Raw genomic sequence first — 16,955 nt, 5'->3', positions numbered from 1 at the left:
GTGATCTGCTGCTGATTTCTTCTGTGACAACTGCCATCTCTCTAGACATACCTTCCAACCTGGGGCCTCCCAGCTCTTTTGGCCTGGCTTCGTTCCCCTCCCCCAATCCTCCCCTGGACAACCCCAGGAACTTACTCAGCAGGCTGGAGTTGGGGAAGCGCCAGGCCTCACTGTAGGAGGAGTACGGGGTGTGGCTGTAGGCATTGCCAGAATATTCACTTCCTGTTGGAGCACACAGGCAAGAGAACTGTGAGGTTCATGACAACTGTACAGGGATTGGGACAGGGAGACAGATCTGTGGGACTGACAAGACTGAGTCCAAGAATGAGTGGCACTGGACAGTGAAGCTCAGGAGGTCCCACAGTTTGGGTCACTTTGAGCAGCTCCTTTGTATACTGCAGTCCCCAAGAGCGCCCCCAGAGGCAGACATCATAATCTCCATTTTCCAGGTAAAGTGAGGCTCCAGAAACTCACACAAGTTGAAATCTGAGGTAGTGTGGAAACTGCCAAAACTATAGACATTGAGCCAGATTCCAATCGCACTGTCTCGGCTGCTTGTACTTTCTACAGATGAGACTTTCCAGAGGAGCCCATGACAGGAAGAGGGGCTGGTGGTGAAGGAGGGGGCCAACCCTCGGAAAGCTGAGCTCTTGCTTTAGGCAGACTCAGCCCATGAATTCATATGATGCATGTTGGGCTCCTTTCTCTGTGAGCTAATCTTTGGCTTTCCCAAAAGAACCAAAGACTTTACTGAAGAATTCCCTTCCACAACAGCAAGCGGGTGAGCTGACTACTCCACCTATCATTTGGTTTGAAGCTTACAAAGCTCTGCCTTTTCCGTCTCTCCCAACCAGCCCCGTGACTGAGGAAGAAGCTCATCTGCGCGTGCACTGCAGACCGGCGATGGAGCATGAACTTGATGTTAGAACTCTTGATCCTAAATTCCAGGTGATTCCTTCGAGCATTTGCCAGATGACTTCATTTACAAACCCAGTCAGATTCTAGACTTTATATTCAAAAATGTTTAGTCTCTCAGAACTCATCTGTGATTGTGAGCTAAATGCCCTGGCTTTTTACGTGACTTCTTATCTCCTTCCTTCAGACTCCGGAATGAAGATTTAAAACTCCTCAGCTCTGGACTTGGCGCTCTCTCTCTCTCTCTCTCTCTCTCTCTCTCTCTCTCTCTCTCTCTCTCTCTCTCTCTCTCTCTCATGCGTGTGCGTGCATGTGTGTGTGTGTGTGTGTGTGTATGTGTGTGTGTATGTGTGTGTGTGTGTGTGTCTTTCTCCCATGCCTTAGTTCCTTTGCCTATTATACAGGGCAAACTCTTGTCTGTATCTCATGGGATTTTGGTGAAGATTAAATGAGATAGGGAATAGTAAATGCTTAGAATCATGCTCTTGATAAAAGCAGTATCAATAAATGTTGGTTTCTTTTTATTCCTGAAACAGGTACAAAAAAAAAAAAGTTCAGTGGATGCTCAGCTCAGCCACACAAACTTAGAGCCTGGGCTGGGCGAGCAGTGCTTCCTCATTGTGGAGGAGTAGTCATGTGTATATAAGGAATGGAAGCCTGAGGTAGGGGAGCTTCATGAGCTCTCAATGTGTCTGGGGCCTCCATAGCCTTGCCTCAGACCCATTGGTGAGGCTGACAGTTTCTTCAGGATTTAACTACAGCTGCCTGATGTCTGTTTGCTGAAAGGACTAGACTGTAGCTGCCAGTCCGTGCCTGGTTTGTGCCTGGTGTCTGCCTGCCTGGAGGACTGCTCTGCAGCCTCTGAATCATACTTGGTGTTTGCTACGGGACTGAACTGCCACCAAAGAAGATCAAGCTCACTCCAAAGGACTATTGCTGAACAGGTCCACTCCCCCACATCCTAATAACTTTTCTCTTCTACTACCTCTGGTGGGTGGTGGGCTGGAGGAGAGGTTGAACCCTTATTAAAAGTAGGCTGCAAAAAATGTATGCCTATAGTCACCCGCCATTCATTTATTTGTCCCCCTCCCCCCCGCCCCGGAGCTGAGGATGGAACCCAAGGCCTTGTGCTTACTAGGCAAGCGCTCTACCACTGAGCTAAATCCCCAACACCCCCCCATTCATTTATTGAACGTACTTCTTTGCCTCAGTTGCTAGGATGCCAAGAGAGAGAGGCACCATCTGGGTAGACAGTACACCTTGCAGTGTGGCATCTGTCTGCCACCAGATCTGTTAACCTGTGTATAGCCACAGATAATGAAATGCCATTGTGCCTAGGAAAGGCCAGTTTCCTTTGTTCTTATACCGGATGCCGCTTGCCGCCTCCTTTTCTGCCTGTGCTTTTGCATTCTGTTACAATCAGGCCATGATCTAGGCGCTCACATCCTTAGATCTGAATCTGATCATTCCAAGGATTTGCTTCAATAGCAACAACCTTGCCCTCTGTCCCTCACTCCCTTCAGGATCTGTGGTACTCAGTCACCCAGACTGCCTTGCAGCTTGCCTGCTTTCGCTACTCACTCTCGTCCGAGCCCTCTCTGTCAAAACTCCAAATGATGTTTGGAGCAGCCGCTGGGAGATGAAGCTCAGGACTTAACCACCTCAATGCTATGGCCTCTAGCTCTTGCTTTCCGAGTGTCCACACACACACACACACACACACACACACGGGGCTCCCAAGCTCGCTCTGCAGACACCATCTCTCCTTCTTATCTCTGTAGTGAACTTGCTGGCAAGTTCTGTCCCACTCATCACTAAACACACTGAGTGCCTCCCTCATCCTTTAGGGCAACGACGTTCCTAGCTAAAGCAACTGTTGTCCCTTACAAAAGACACCAGCAGTGGTCCCCTGACTTGTCTCTGCGTCTATGATCTATTTCCCCAAGGATCTGAGGAGTGTTCTAAAACCTGTCCCTGGTACTCCCTCCCTCCCTCCTCCCCTTCTGCAGTGTTCACGTCTTTCCCTATCCTGTCACACTAAATTAGCTTTTCCTGCCCCCGGGCCTTTGCACTGGCCTTCTTTGGAGCTAGGGACGGTCGGTCTCAGTTTATCACATGACTGACCATTTGAAAATCTCCTCAGAAAGGCTTCCTGTGTTTTCAATCTGAAACAGTAATCTCCTCTCCCTGTGGCTCCCCATTACATCACCACATTTATTGTCTTTGCCTACTTCTCTAACCATGACACCATGCATACTCGTCCATTGACTTGTCTGTCCACGGCCCATCCAGCACCACAATTAGAGAGATGCACTCTGTGCATTTCTGTAGGCCCAGTAGATATCCACTAGTATTTGTTAACTGACAAAGTGCTCATACAGTAGGGCTCAAGGTTGGATAGGATGTGGATAATAGAAATATTAATAATGAGAGAATGGATGGGGGATGGCCAGAAACGGGGAACAGTGGAAGAAGGAAGAGACACACATGATGGATGGATGGACAGACGGACAGATGGATGGAAAGATGGATAGAATGATATATGTGTATATATAATGATAAATGAAGAAGAGTAAGCAGTGGGGTTGGGGATTTAGCTCAGTGGTAGAGGGCTTGCCTAGAAGCGCAAGGCCCTGGGTTCGGGTCCCCAGCTCTGAAAAAAAAAAAAAAAAAAAAAAAAAAAGAAGAAGAGTAAGCAGATGGGTAAATAAAAAGGAAGATAGTGGAATGGAAAGAGAAAGCAGAGCATAGAAGAAAGCAGGAAGAGATATCCAGATGAATCGAACCATCTAATCTGCCCACTCTGTTTTATAACTGATATGAAAACCACTAACTGTACAGTCAGGCCATAGCTTGCATCTTTATTTATGGTAGGATGGGATACAGTGAGGGAAAATGGAAAGAGGCACAGACGCCAAATCTATAAATTTGTGTTTGAAAAACTTAGTCACTTAGTTTCATGCCTCAACACACCATTCGGCTCTTGTAAACCTTGGTTTCCTAGCTATAAAACTTAGGTCCTACCAGCCTCCAAGATGTATTCTAAGGACCAAGGGAAATAAAGTTATGCACACAAATAGCCAGGTATTCAGAAAGGATAATAAATTACTGTGTTTATTCCTTTACAAAACTGACTGAGTAATGCAGCTGACAGGCCTTATTTGAAGCCCTTATTAGTCACCTTACATGGATGCAGTGGGTGCTTAATGAGTTAACTGACTTTAATGGAAAGAATCCCGGTCCAGTCAACTGAAACATTAAGGTGGTGGTAAGAGATGGATATGATGTTATTTTTCCGCAAAAGACATTCTTTCAGAATCCATTTGTACAAGAGTGCTCTCAAGAACCAGCTGATTCATTTTAATGGCATTGCAATTCCTGAAACTAGCATGTACACAGCTTGCTGGAACCCCACCCCCAGTATGGTGAGACCCTTTCCTTTTGCGATTTACTTGCAATCGATGTGGCGGGCGTTGTGAGTGAGTGAATGCGTGTGTACACACTGTATGCTATTGTGTGAGAGAGTACTTCACAGCGTCCGCTCTAAGTGAGGTCTTCCTGGATACCACCCTTCCCCTGCCTTCTGGCTTTGTTCTGGTCACACTCTGGCCCCAGGAACCCCTTGCGCTGAGCCTGCCCCCAAGAATCATTCATAATTAAGAGAGAAGTCATCATTGTGCCTTGTGTTGCCTCCTTCTCCTCTAAGCAGGCAGCAGGGAAAGTGGAGGGCTTGGAGGAAGGAGGTGGGGAGCAGACAGGAGCCTAGGATTTTGATTGAGAGACCCCATTATCCACACTCAAAAAAATAACCGAATCTTTTCCTTTTTTATCTTGACCAATCTCATTTCACGCTCCACAAGAGGGAGGTAGGGAGGGAGAGAGGGAGTCCAGGCCAGGAGGGAGAGAGGAGTCAGTATTCTGTATTTTCAACGCTGCATTAAGCACATCGCCACGGTAACCGGGCAGCAACAAGTGCCAGCTCAGCAGGTTCCCAGGGAGCACAGCCTCCTCTCCTTGCTCCCTCCCCTCTCTCTGCCTAAGAGAACTCAGCCCACCTGCCTGTGCACAGGGTGCTCAGAGTGGGTGGGGGACTGGCAAAGATTAACCCCTGCTGGGGTGAAGCAGGCTTTGTGAAGCCAGGAAGGTTGGTAGACAGTTGGTGTTAGGGAGTCACCAACACATGGCCTGAGTTCAGTGCCCTAGCTTGTGGCCCTTTTACCCCTGTGGAAATGGTTCCACTTTTACCCCTGTGGAAATGGGCTGTGGAAATGGTTCCACTGTAACTACCCAGCCATCCCAGAGCTTTCTACATGGCTTCTAAAGACTGGCACTTTCCCAGAGAGCTGTCATTACTCTACCCATTTGTCCAGCTGGCATCCTGGAACATCAGTAGATCATGACTGGCAGACAGACATCAAATGGGCTGTACAGGACATTCCAAATGAGTGTGAAGAAGGGCTATTGGTTCATAGTCTGTGGTATCCACAGGCCAGTTAGAATCTGAGCCCCACTCATGGCTGACGTACTTCATCATCATCATCATCATCATCATCATCATCATCATCATCATGTCTGTTACCACCATCATCACCTTCACCATTATCATCACCATCATCATCATCATTCGAATTCAGATTTTACTGAAGAGGTAAACTGAAATATATCTGATTTGACTTAAACTCCAAGAGACCAGGGCTCATGCTTATCTTAGTGTTGGCTGCACACTCTTCCACTTGAATGCAGTGAGGAGACAGTTAGGGGTGCTTGGGTGTGAGCATAGGTCTGTCTGTGCGGGAGATCTGGAAAGCAGAATGCTATGCTGAGTCAAGGAGTCAAGATGGTACTGGAGGTTCTCTCTAGGTGTTTCTATGAAGATACCGCATTGAGCCACCCTTCAGTGTCCTCTGGGATGCCTACGAGTGGGACACAGCCTGTCTTTTGTCACTCATTGTCTCTCTATTTCTCCAGCTCTCCCTTCCCTTTTGCAGTTCTTATGCCCAGTCCCTCAACCCTTACCTGCCACCATGCCTGCAATAGCGGAAGAGGCATAGCTGCCCTGTCCACTGGTGGGGATGTGGGGTGGGTATCCAGGCAGCGTGGGCCCCACCATCTCTCGCCCTGGGAAAAGACACCAAAGAGTCATTGGTTGGTAGCTCCTGTTCTTACCACCCCACCTCCTGAGGCTCATTCCATGTCTCCTCAGCCATGGTCCAGACCTCCTCCCTCTTCCCTCTCATTTCCTCTGGAGGGTAGAGGCTCACCAAGCAAGGGCTCTGGCGCTGCCATCCTTCTCTGTCCCCCATTCCCTAGTAGCTTTATTTTCACAAATATTGTTCTATTGCTCCACGAAAATGTCAAGGTGCTGGGTGCCAGGGGTGGTGTCTTCTTGGTCTTTATCTCCCTGCCCAGTATAGTGTTTGGCACCAGTGGACTAAATAAATACATCAGAGGCCATGGATCACTTCCACTCAGCTTTCAAAGGAGTGGAGAAACCAGGCCTTGTGAAATAAGAGATAGAAATCCTTTGGGGATGTGTGGCAGACATTGATAATCAACCACCGAGGAAGCTCCCACTGGTTGGCCTGGACTTCCGGGTGTTTATAATTGATCAGAATAGCAAGGTACATGGAACATGTTGGCTATTCGTGATGTAAAAGAAAGATCACTGAGTAATTGCTAACATTAACAAATGGTCATAGTGGCATTTTTTGTCAATTATATGTCTTTAAAAATCCATTTCAAAAAAAAACAAAACAAAAAAAAAATCCATTTCACTATGTTTCATCCCTGATCAATCTCTGCTTATCTGTGATGTTTGTCATGCCTAGTGACACCAAGATATTCCTGTGGAACCCCATCTTGTTGGATCTGTCCTTCCTTCACATCAAGGAGTAAAAACTCTCCTTTTGGGGGACCCCACATGACCAGCTGACCCCATCCACCTTTGCCCAATAACCAGAAACAGTCAAAGGACTGCTTGCCTCCCTGTTACCCTGTTCTCTGGGTTCAGACCAGAATCTATATATCCTGGTTTTCCGAGGTCCGTCCATGTGATATCCACTGACTCAGAATATTTCTTACCAATGGCCATCCCACTCCTAAAATGTTTCAATGTGAATAATGAATTATTTGGGCAATCTAGTTTTTAGTGATATTTGTAGAATTCCATTGACATTATTGGCTGGTAAAGTATGTGTTGTCTAGCTGTCCTGTGCGTTGCACGGTACTGAACAGAATCCCTGGTCACTACCCAACAGATTTCAGTACAAGTTCCCACCTAATGTGACAACCCAAAGTATCTCCAGACAGTGCTATATGTCCCAGTATGAAGGAGGCAGGGGATAAAATCACTCCCAGTAGAGAAACCACTGTGTTGGATACTAGGCATTTGACCCCAATGCTTTCTGTCACCTTTTTTGGGCTGCCTGTGAGCCTCTGTCAAACAACTCACCAGACATATCTTCTCAGTATCACAGATTGTCTCTTCCCCCATGCCCTCCTAGATCCTTCATACCTAAACCGCCTGAAGGGCTACCTAGTTAATGATAACATTCAGGAAGGAGCACACCTTGAAACCCTAGGGACTGTCAGCTCCACAGTGACTAATTCTTCCTTACCTGTGAGTAAGGACTAGGCACCTGAGCACTTGGTAGAGGGAGAGGGAGATGGAGAGGGAGGGGGAGGGGGAGGGGGAGGGGGAGAGGGAGAGAAAGGGAAAGGGAGGGGGAGAGGAAGAGGGAGGGGAGACGGAGGGGGGAGACGGAGAGGGGGAGGAAGAGGGAGATGAAGGTGGAGGGAAGGGGAGGCGGAGGGGGAGGGGAGAAAGGGAAAGGGAGGGGGGAGGGAGGGGAGACGGAGAGGGGGGAGGGAGAGGGAGAGGGAGAGGGAGGGAGGGAGGGAGAGGGAGAGGGGAGGGGAGAGGAGAGAGATTAATGAATCTTATACTTAGACAGGCTTTAGGGCCAACCCAGCAAATGCCTGTGCATTCAAATTTGTCCCTTTCCCCAGAGGGAACCATCTAGGAATCAGACAGCTACAGGTACCCACCCTGCTTTTATGACTCTGTCTACCCTTAGACCAGCCACTCTGGTCCTAAGCCTGTTTACACGCAAAGGGGCAGGGGAGGTGTGGCCTTACATACACTAGTTCTACAACTCTGAGGTTATCAGCATAATTCAACCTGTTGCCTCATGGCCCAGGTGGACACTAACTGGTGCAATGGACACCCTCTAGAAATGTCTCAGTGAAGTTCTTACAGAAAAATCATCCTGTCAGAAATAAGCTGCTAGTGTTCATTATTTAAAATAGCTTTAGGATTTTTAGACACCTGAACACCTGTCTCAAATTGATCCATCTTTATTGAGTATCTAGCTCCGGCTGGCCCTGAACTAAACAGGCAGTCCTCTGACATAAGGGCATCAGATGAACAAAGGAAGGGCAAGAGATGCTGATTTACAAAAGCTGGGGCAGGATTTGACATATTTAGAATGAGGAGCACACAGAAGATTTACCCTAAACAGCCTTTGAGTTTCCTGTAAAGGAGTCAGAAATGTGATCACTGCTGTCCCCTCAGCTCTCCCTGTAGGAAGCACCTGGGCAAGCTGGAGACAGGGAGTGGGAAGGAGGATTGGGGTCAGTGAAGGAAGAGGAGCAGGGTGACAGGCAGCTGGCTGACACGGGGGAAAGAAATGGGAGAGGGTGACTGACCCAGGCTTCATGCTTTTGTCTTTCTTCTTTCTTATTAGGCGGAGGGAGGGAGGGAAGGAGGGAGCAAGAAAGAAGGGAGAAGGAAGAAAGGGAGAGAGAAAGAGAGGAAAAAGAGCTAGAGGAGGGAGGAGCAAGGGAGAGAGGAAGAGGAGGGGGAGACAAAGAGGGGTGGAAGGGGAGAGGGAGGGAGAACAGACTGAATACTACATCCATGCAAAACTATGAACAGATTACTTACTTTCTCCAAATTATAGTCCTCCTGTCTGCCACACAAGAACAGATTTCAGAGGAAGCCTAGGACTTAGGCTCACCTTACTCCCTGGCTAGTGGTTTTCTTTTGCACACTGTGTGGATGATTTTGAGGCCGGGTTCATGCTGCCCACGGATCACAATAAGTTTTCCTCTGGACATCTATTTGCCAATGCCAGTCTGTTGTTCCAGGAGCCTTCCTGGCACTGGCAGCCTGTGGCCCCATCCCCCCTGCCCTCCTAGTTACCTCCTGTCACCTGAACCTATAGCTTCTCCATGTAGACTGTCTCCTGTCCAGAGTTCTTGGACACATACCTCAGATCACAGTTTAACCCATGATCTCTCTCGGTGGGTCCTTACCCAATAGCTCTTGCAAAAGAGTTCACTGGTCCCTCTGTTCAGGAATGTTAATCTTCACTTCTCTTCAGCTACCTAATTTTCTCTCAGCGAGAAAGATTTCTGAATCAATAGCCCGAACAAAGCCCTGAAGACTTCCCCTAATAAAACTCCTGGAAAGACAAAATAATTTTTTTCCAAGACACCACCCTATCTAAACTGTGCCTTCATAGACTATCTTAACAGCTCCACGAAACTCTTTCATTTCTTTAATTAAAAATATGAATTTACTTGTGAGTCTTATGTATATGGGAGATTTGTCTGCATGTGTACCCTCACACCATAAGAAGGAATCAGATCCCATGGTACTAGTCATAGAGAGTTGTGAGCCACCAGTGGTCATTAAGAATTGAACTCAGGACCTCTAGAAGAGCAGCCAGTGCTTTTAACCGCTGAGCCATCCTTCCAGCCCCTCTGCTTTAATTTCTTAAGGAAGATAATTTGTAGTGTGGAAATGTAGCTGAGTAGCAGAGCACTTGTGTGGTTTGGACTTACAGCCAGCATTGGAAAAAGAAAATCTTTTGGAGTGAAGAACCTTAAACCATGACAAGCATGATGGCTCACATATTTAATCCTAGCACTCAGGAAGCAGGGACAAGCAGATCTCTGTGGGTTCGAGGACAGCCTGAGCTACATAATGAGACCCTGTCTCAAAACCAAAACCAAACAACAACAAAAAAGAATCTTGAACAATCCGGGAAACAAGGACAGACAATACCAGCCTGAGATGTCCCCTCTGGTCACACACCCTCTAACCCACTCTCTAAGGCTCCTCAACTTATCCTTGCTGTCTAATTCCATCTCTCCGCATCCCAGTAGACTTCCAACGAGAGCTTCTTTTAAAAAATGTAGACACAGATACCGCATAGGTTGGCTGCCTACAAAGCGGGGTTCCCTAGGAAAATCCTTGGGCTCCAGAACTCTTGGTAAATATTCTAATTAGAGGCAGAGAGCAGGAACAGAAAGCCATTAGGTAGGGGAAGGAATCCAGAGGGTGGAGGCAATTTGAGACTATTTTATTTCTCCTCTTTGATGTCTGCCCTCTGTGTAACCCCTTTTCAATGCCTTATCTTGTTCTGATAGCAGGGAGAATTTATGGCAACCCAGAAATCTCTTTGGCAAGACTAAATATATTTTGTACAAAAGAATGGAGGAGGATGCTGGGCTCCTTGATGATGAAAGGCTAACTGGAACCTTCTCATCAGCTGAGCTCTAGTCAGTCTTACAACAGCAAGGACAAGGGTGTCCTTGATGTCACTGTTATGGCCAGTGGGTTGGAATCCACAGTGTGTGTGTGTGTGTGTGTGTGTGTGTGTGTGTGTGTGTGTGTGTGTGTAGCAGTGTTCTAAAGGAGACTAACAGAACTGTAAGTAAGTCTCATTATTTCCTAAGTCCTAATGTTGGGCCTTTCTTGACTGACCAGAAAAAAAGCTGATCTCAGAGGTGGTCACCCTGGAAATGACACTCACAGAATCTACAGGCTAAGAGGATCCTTCAGGGAGAAAGTCTGTGGAGCAGGTAAAATTCCAGCAGGTGACAGGGTTCTTAGGCAAAGTGGAACAGAGGAGAGACTAGGAAAACCCATGGAGGACTGAGCTGGGCTGATTTCGGATGGCGAGTTCCTGACTCTCCTTCTAGCCTCTCTTACTGCAGCAAAACACAGGAGTGATTTTCTCTCTGCTTCCTTCTCTAGCTCTCCAGTTCCTCTCATTCCCTGATGGGCAGTCACAGTTACCAGGTTCTTACGCTCATTCCATTTCTAGAATTCCCCCATTCTACTACACTCTCTCAACCCCATGAGGGCTCAGCCAAGTGATCAGGGCTTGGCTCTCCAAACTATGGTCTTAACTTGCTTCTTGTTCTTGAACACATGGACTCCCAGATCCCACAAGCCTGGTCACTCTGTGTTCTTCTTAGGGTTCTTAGCGCTTCCCAGCCTCCCATGCTCATGAGACAGCCAAGTGTGCCCTGCTACGCAGCCTGCATACTCCCACCGCTGACACAAGCCACCTCTTTCCCTCTCCACTGCCCAGCCCATAGTCTCTGGCTGACATCTCTCTGCTCACGCAGGTTTGTGCATTTTCATCACTTGGCTCAAAACAAATGGCCCACATCTGCTGACTTCACCCTCTTGACATTTCCAACTCCAAGCGAACCCTTCTTTCCGTTCTGCATATGCTTAACCACTGCCTCTCTGCCCATGTCCATGACAAGGATGCATGGAGGACCAGAAAAGGGAAAAGACAGAAAATGCTGCCACTTATAAAAAAGTATGCCTGGGTCTATGTCACAGGACTTTTGGGACCTCTGATCCAGTGGGAGGCAAAGTCACACTGATGAGTTTCTCAAGCCTGTGGCCTCAGTTGGAGCCACTATGCTGCTCTGGTTGAGACACCTGGCACGCTGAAAGCTTTCATTTTAAGTTGCAAGAGAGGTCTTGAATATTGGAAAACAGCCGATCCAGATTGCTTGGACTGTCCAACCTGGGTTGTCTCTGTACCGAGTCTCCCTGTGTCTCTGTTTTAACATCTCAAGGTGATGGGGCCAGGGAGTAGGAGACAGGGAGGTGTGCTCTCTGTCACTCACTGTCCATATTCAATGGAGACAGCTCTCTCACACAGGAGACTTCCAAGGCTCAACTGGAAACTAATCACTTCCCTTCTTGGTTCTGGGACACCCCCAACTCCATCCCAGGATCCCTGTTAATAATCAGTCAGATGTCTGAAGACTTTGAAGTGTCTCTGCCTGTGCCCAAGCCAAACCTTGACTCCTTCAGACATGGCTTGGGTCCTGACTGGTTGGGATAATGTTCTGCTTGGAAGATGCAATTGGGATTAGACACATGTGAGGTCAGTCCTTGCTCGGTTCTGGAGGCTGTACTTAGGCCCTCCTTTTCTTGTGCTGTTTCCTTCTCAGGATACAAGGCGTTTGCTCCAGATGTCCCTAACCTCCTCAGGCTTTAAGCCCCACAACAAGCACTGAACCACCTCCAGTTATGAAGCTGTGCAGTCACCAAGGTTAAAGCAAGGAGAGATGCTCCGTGCCCTTTAATGGTGTTGCCGCTCTCCTGGGCGTGAAGATAGCCACAGATGGTGACTCAAAATTCCTTTCCAGGAAGTTAGTTCAGAAATTGGCTGAAGAGCCCTTTCCCCTCCACATTTTATCTTTGTTTCATTCTGAACTATCCAAAAAGTTCAGACTTTACAGCACTTTGGCTTTTAGTATGGGTCCCTATTCTCCCACAGGGTTTTGGAGTGATGAATCCCATTTGCTGGCACCCCCAAAGTGGCTATTTCTGACTCTGACTTCTCCTATGGGGAGAGACCCATGTGCTTGATAAATTGGAGAACAGGGTGGTGATGGGCTAGTTTAGCCCAAGGATGAGATTAGCCTCAGACCAGAGGACTTTGAGATGGCCTCGAGGACCTCCCTCCCACCCCACGACAGCTACAGAGCCCGGGACCTCCCTGTCATACCTGAGAGGAGGGCCTGGCCCGTGAACTGCCCGTACACGGAGGCAGCATGGGAAAAGGCATTGAAGGGTGGGACCGAGGCACCTGCTGGGCCCCCAGAGCCGACTTGCTGCAGATCCAAAAAGGCGGAGCTAGATAAAGAGGAAGGGGTGGAGCTAGAACTGGAGAGCTCTGGGGTTTCCTGCTTTATGGCGTAGGGTGAATGAGGATCTGCCGGAGGGAGGGAGACAACAAGGAGAGAGGGGTGTGAGATGATGGGGTGGGAACATGCACAAACCAAGTCATGAGATGGGGCGAGGGTATGGGAAGAGGTAGGCCTGGCTGCTATAGGAGGAGTCTAGGATGGAGAGCCATGGCTACAGAGTGCCTTGGATGGAATGAGATGGGGGAGCTGCAGGCTCTACCTCCCTAATGTGCCTGCTGCCAGTGTAAATGGATGAGAGACTGAAGTCTATGTGTGCTCAGCCTCTCCCTGTTAGAAGGATTGGGAAGATCCAGGGGGCCAAAGACTGAAGGCACCACCCCTTTCCTCCACTTTGAGGCCCAGTCAACATAGCCCACTTCTCCTTTCCAGGACAGTACCCCAAACACCTTCCTCCTGCCAGCCAGACGCCTCTGCCTTCCCCTGCCCCATGCCCATGCTGATCCTCAGAGTAGAGTCCAGATGGTTCAGGAGCCTCTGGGCATCCTACCTGCCACCACAGGGTAGGTCTGGTGAGTTGAGAGGTTGCGTCCCAGAGGTGTATTGGAAGGTGTCAGGGTGGCCTTTCCGTCATCCAGGGTACTGTTGAGTAAGGGCAGTGGGTATAGCCCCTGGAAAACAAAGGGAAGTGAACAGGGGTAGAGCAAACCTGGCTGCCTGCTGACCCTCCTGCGTCTCTCTGCAGTGGGCGATGCTAGTCTTCCTAGGAAAGGCTCGTTGGCTCATTGTGCCTTCTACTTGCTTTCTCTTAGCTCGAAATGGCATGCTCTCCCACTCAAATTCCCAGAACTTTCCCAGAACCTGGCTTAGGGCTCTTCCTTCCAAGTTCCAAAATTCAAGGCCCACTGTTGTGTGTGTGCTGGACTGGCCATCAGAGGGCCATGTTCTGACAGGGTGCTGGCCTCCTTCCCAGTTCTTCACATAGCATTGCCCAGGGTTGGAATTGGTGCAGGAGAGGCTGCTCAGTCTTTTACTCTAATACTTGATTCCCCCACTTAGGGAATGCAAGTGCAAAGCTAGAGGAAGCCACCCTTTCTCCTGTGAAGTGACACAAGGATGCAGGCTCTGGTGCCCCACGCTGAGTATAGTGATCGCTTCTTAAACTTTTAGAGAGCTCACCTTCTAGCTGTACCGCTCCCACTCTTATTGAATAACCCACTGATACAACCCTGGAAGGCTGTGTCACATTGACATTACCCATGTACATAGAAACATTTTGTTTCACCTTGAAAGATACATAGGATTCATTTTGTTTCAAAAATTCTATCAAGCACTTGGGGTTATGCTCAGTACTAGCAGTCATTCCAACTCCTACTGGTGTTCCCTGGTGTGAGCCTGGTTATGGCCTAAGGCACTCCTTGAGAAAATAATTTGTTAGGCTATCTGCATGAATTTTCTGCCAAGGAAAGGTAGCGTACCCACTCCCTACACACAGGCCATGCATTTCACAAAGTACTACGTGAACTGTTGGGCAAGATAGGAACCTGGGCCATGGTTACACAACAGCTCCACTGAAGACAATTGTTTTCAGTGATTTCCACTGAGCTCAGTTCTCCAAGGAGTCACAATGGAGTCACAATGCTTTCTGGTTGCATGCAGGGCACTTTTGGAAGCTGCAGTCAATTCTAGAGGCCACCAGGGCACCATCAGCCCATACAGCAATTACTGACTAAATGGCACTCTGGTTCCATTCTTCTGAGGGAGCCTACTTAGAGGCGGGGTGGAGTTGCTCAGAGCTAGACTCTAGTGAAATTGAACAAAATACCTAATTTCTATAGAATGTAAGGAAAGTTTGAAATGCCTTGTGAATGTGTTGATTTGACAGCAAAATGCATACTAAAAATCAAGTTTCTGTTCTAAACTCAGCCCAAAGAAAAAGTTAGAGAACCAGGTGGTGTTGTGGTCAGTGTCTTTAACATGCCAACGATGACTGCTGGATTTTTTTTTTTCTGGGCTTAAACATGAATTGGGGACAGGCGAGCATAATGCCTCAGAACACTTAGGGTTTTGATTCTACAACAATCTGCAGGAAGCCGTGATTTATTTGAGCTCTGAGCCTTGATTTTCTTCCCCTACCTTTAAGAATAGGAGTCCTAGAATCTACTGCACAGGACAGATTAAATATTAACTGTGATTTTAAATAAATTGTTGTTTGGTACAGAACACTCAGCAAACACAGATGTTCAGCTAGAAGTAATAATAGGTGTATTGTTACTACAGGAAGAGTTAGTAACTACCACATTCTTGGTCTGTCTTTATAACATTCCCTCTCATTCTGTTGATCCTGGTGGTGGTGGGTTTACAATATAGAGGAAGGGTACACAGATTCCTAACATCGCCTGGGGGTGACCCTGCAATGAGACATGAGGTCTCTCTCACCCTTGCTGATTCTCCATGCTAGGACATGTATAAATGTCTGTTTTATCTTGCCTCCCAAGCCTTCTGTGCGGGAGGACATGTTCCTTTGGGGCGGCACAATCAGGCACAGTATGAGGAAGAGCAAGGTTCAGGCAAGGGTTCTCTGCCACTCACAACCCATCCTGAAGACTGAATGGGGGAAGGAAGGAATAGCTGGGGACAGGTTACTCCTCTAGGCTGAGGGTTAGAGAAGCTTAATGATTTTCAAATACTCTGGCTTCATTTAGTCTTTATATAAAAATGTCCTGGGCCACTCCTTTAATCTCAGCACCGGGAGGCAGAGGCAGATGGATTTCTGTGAGTTCTAGACCAGCCAGGTCTACAGAGGGAGTGTCAGGACAGCTAAGGCTACACACAGAAACCATGTATGGATCTGCATGCCCCAAAAACACATCCATGGGATCACCATGTCAAAAATAGGCAAGAGCAGAATGATCTGTATGAATGAAACTAGGGCTGGCAGCCATAAACTGTGCAACATCTATTCCCAAGTCCTCCGTGCTCCAGTCCCTGAGTTATCCTCATACAAATTGAAAGCTTTATGGCCACCAAGTCTCCTACAGTTCTAAAGTCTCTCACCCTAAGATTCTCCACGCATATCTTGCAGCACAGCACAGGGGCTCTCTCTAACAAACAAGGTCCTTTGGAGGACTTATGGATGAAGCCAGTAAATGGCTGTGGGACCCAGCAGATGCCCAGGGTCTCCACAGAAAGGATCCATTATTCTCTAAGGATAGCTAGTATATGCATATTGCATTTTGCACGCTTACCACTGTAGAATAAGCCTCCTGCAGGCTCAACACTTGCTTTCTGGAACCATGCTCTATCAGAAGTGTGCCCAGGCCCTCTCCCTGGGTCTGCTAATAGCCAACCTTGTCTACACCATTCACAGCTGTCATAGCCAAAGCTGATAAAAATCACTGACGCATATTGCCTACCCAGCTGTGGGGGTTGGCACAGGGCTAGCACCCCAGCCATTTGCTGGCAGTGTTTCAACTGCTAGCTAGCATCATCATCGTTGTCTCCCTCAGGGCTTTAAGGTGTACTTATAGACTTGCCTCAAGCCGAGAACAACGGTGGTTCAGTCATACCCCAAAGAGTTTCCTGGGCTGTCTGACTAGATGAGATGAAAGAGACAGACATCGGAACCATTGACAAATAATAGCAAATGTCTCTCAGTGGTGGTTTGCATTTTGGGATACTTGTCAACCTCGGTCTGAGAATGTTCATATCTATGTCTGCTTTTTACAGAAGCCATTCCATTGTAACCTACTTCTCCTCTCCTAAGGTCTGGAAAGGAAATCTTCCTGTAGGTTGTGTCTTGTCATTCTTGATTTCTTCACTGATTCATTGGTTCATTTGTTTAATATATCTTTGTTGGATAGCTATTCAAACACTGGGCTTAGAATATTCCTAAAGGGACAATGCCTGACTAGTGTGTGTAAAACCTAGGTTTCATTGCCATCACTACAAAAAGTAATAATTAATAATAATAATAATAATAATAATAATGTAATAGGTGATAATAGTAATAAAATTCTAGAGATGGGGGAGTGTTTCAAGAGGCCACCCTGTCCCTAAGTCTGTTATCTTTA

The 16,955-nt window shown here is 47.6% G+C and overlaps 1 protein-coding gene and 1 long non-coding RNA gene across 2 annotated transcripts in view; one reads left to right on the top strand and one right to left on the bottom strand.

Annotated features, from left to right (window-relative positions):
* The window catches only part of Pax8 (paired box 8), a 55,734-nt gene that overhangs the window by 2,230 nt on the left and 36,549 nt on the right, over window positions 1–16,955 (bottom strand). Inside the window, exons 8-11 of the mRNA XM_032903166.1 lie at window positions 13,433–13,553; window positions 12,744–12,950; window positions 5,932–6,033; window positions 136–222 (exon numbers count right to left, since the gene is read on the bottom strand). Coding sequence (XP_032759057.1) covers window positions 136–222; window positions 5,932–6,033; window positions 12,744–12,950; window positions 13,433–13,553 — 517 coding nt within the window. The remainder of the gene's footprint in view (window positions 1–135; window positions 223–5,931; window positions 6,034–12,743; window positions 12,951–13,432; window positions 13,554–16,955) is intronic.
* On the top strand, window positions 415–950 carry LOC116901337. The gene is made up of 2 exons (XR_004387978.1): window positions 415–449; window positions 855–950. It is a non-coding gene; the product is annotated as an uncharacterized LOC116901337 (long non-coding RNA).

The sequence above is a fragment of the Rattus rattus genome, chromosome 5 (assembly GCF_011064425.1).
Source record: "Rattus rattus isolate New Zealand chromosome 5, Rrattus_CSIRO_v1, whole genome shotgun sequence".
Taxonomy (NCBI): domain Eukaryota; kingdom Metazoa; phylum Chordata; class Mammalia; order Rodentia; family Muridae; genus Rattus; species Rattus rattus.
The sequence above is the reverse complement of the archived record's forward strand: the minus strand, read 5'-3'. Positions and strand labels throughout refer to the sequence as shown.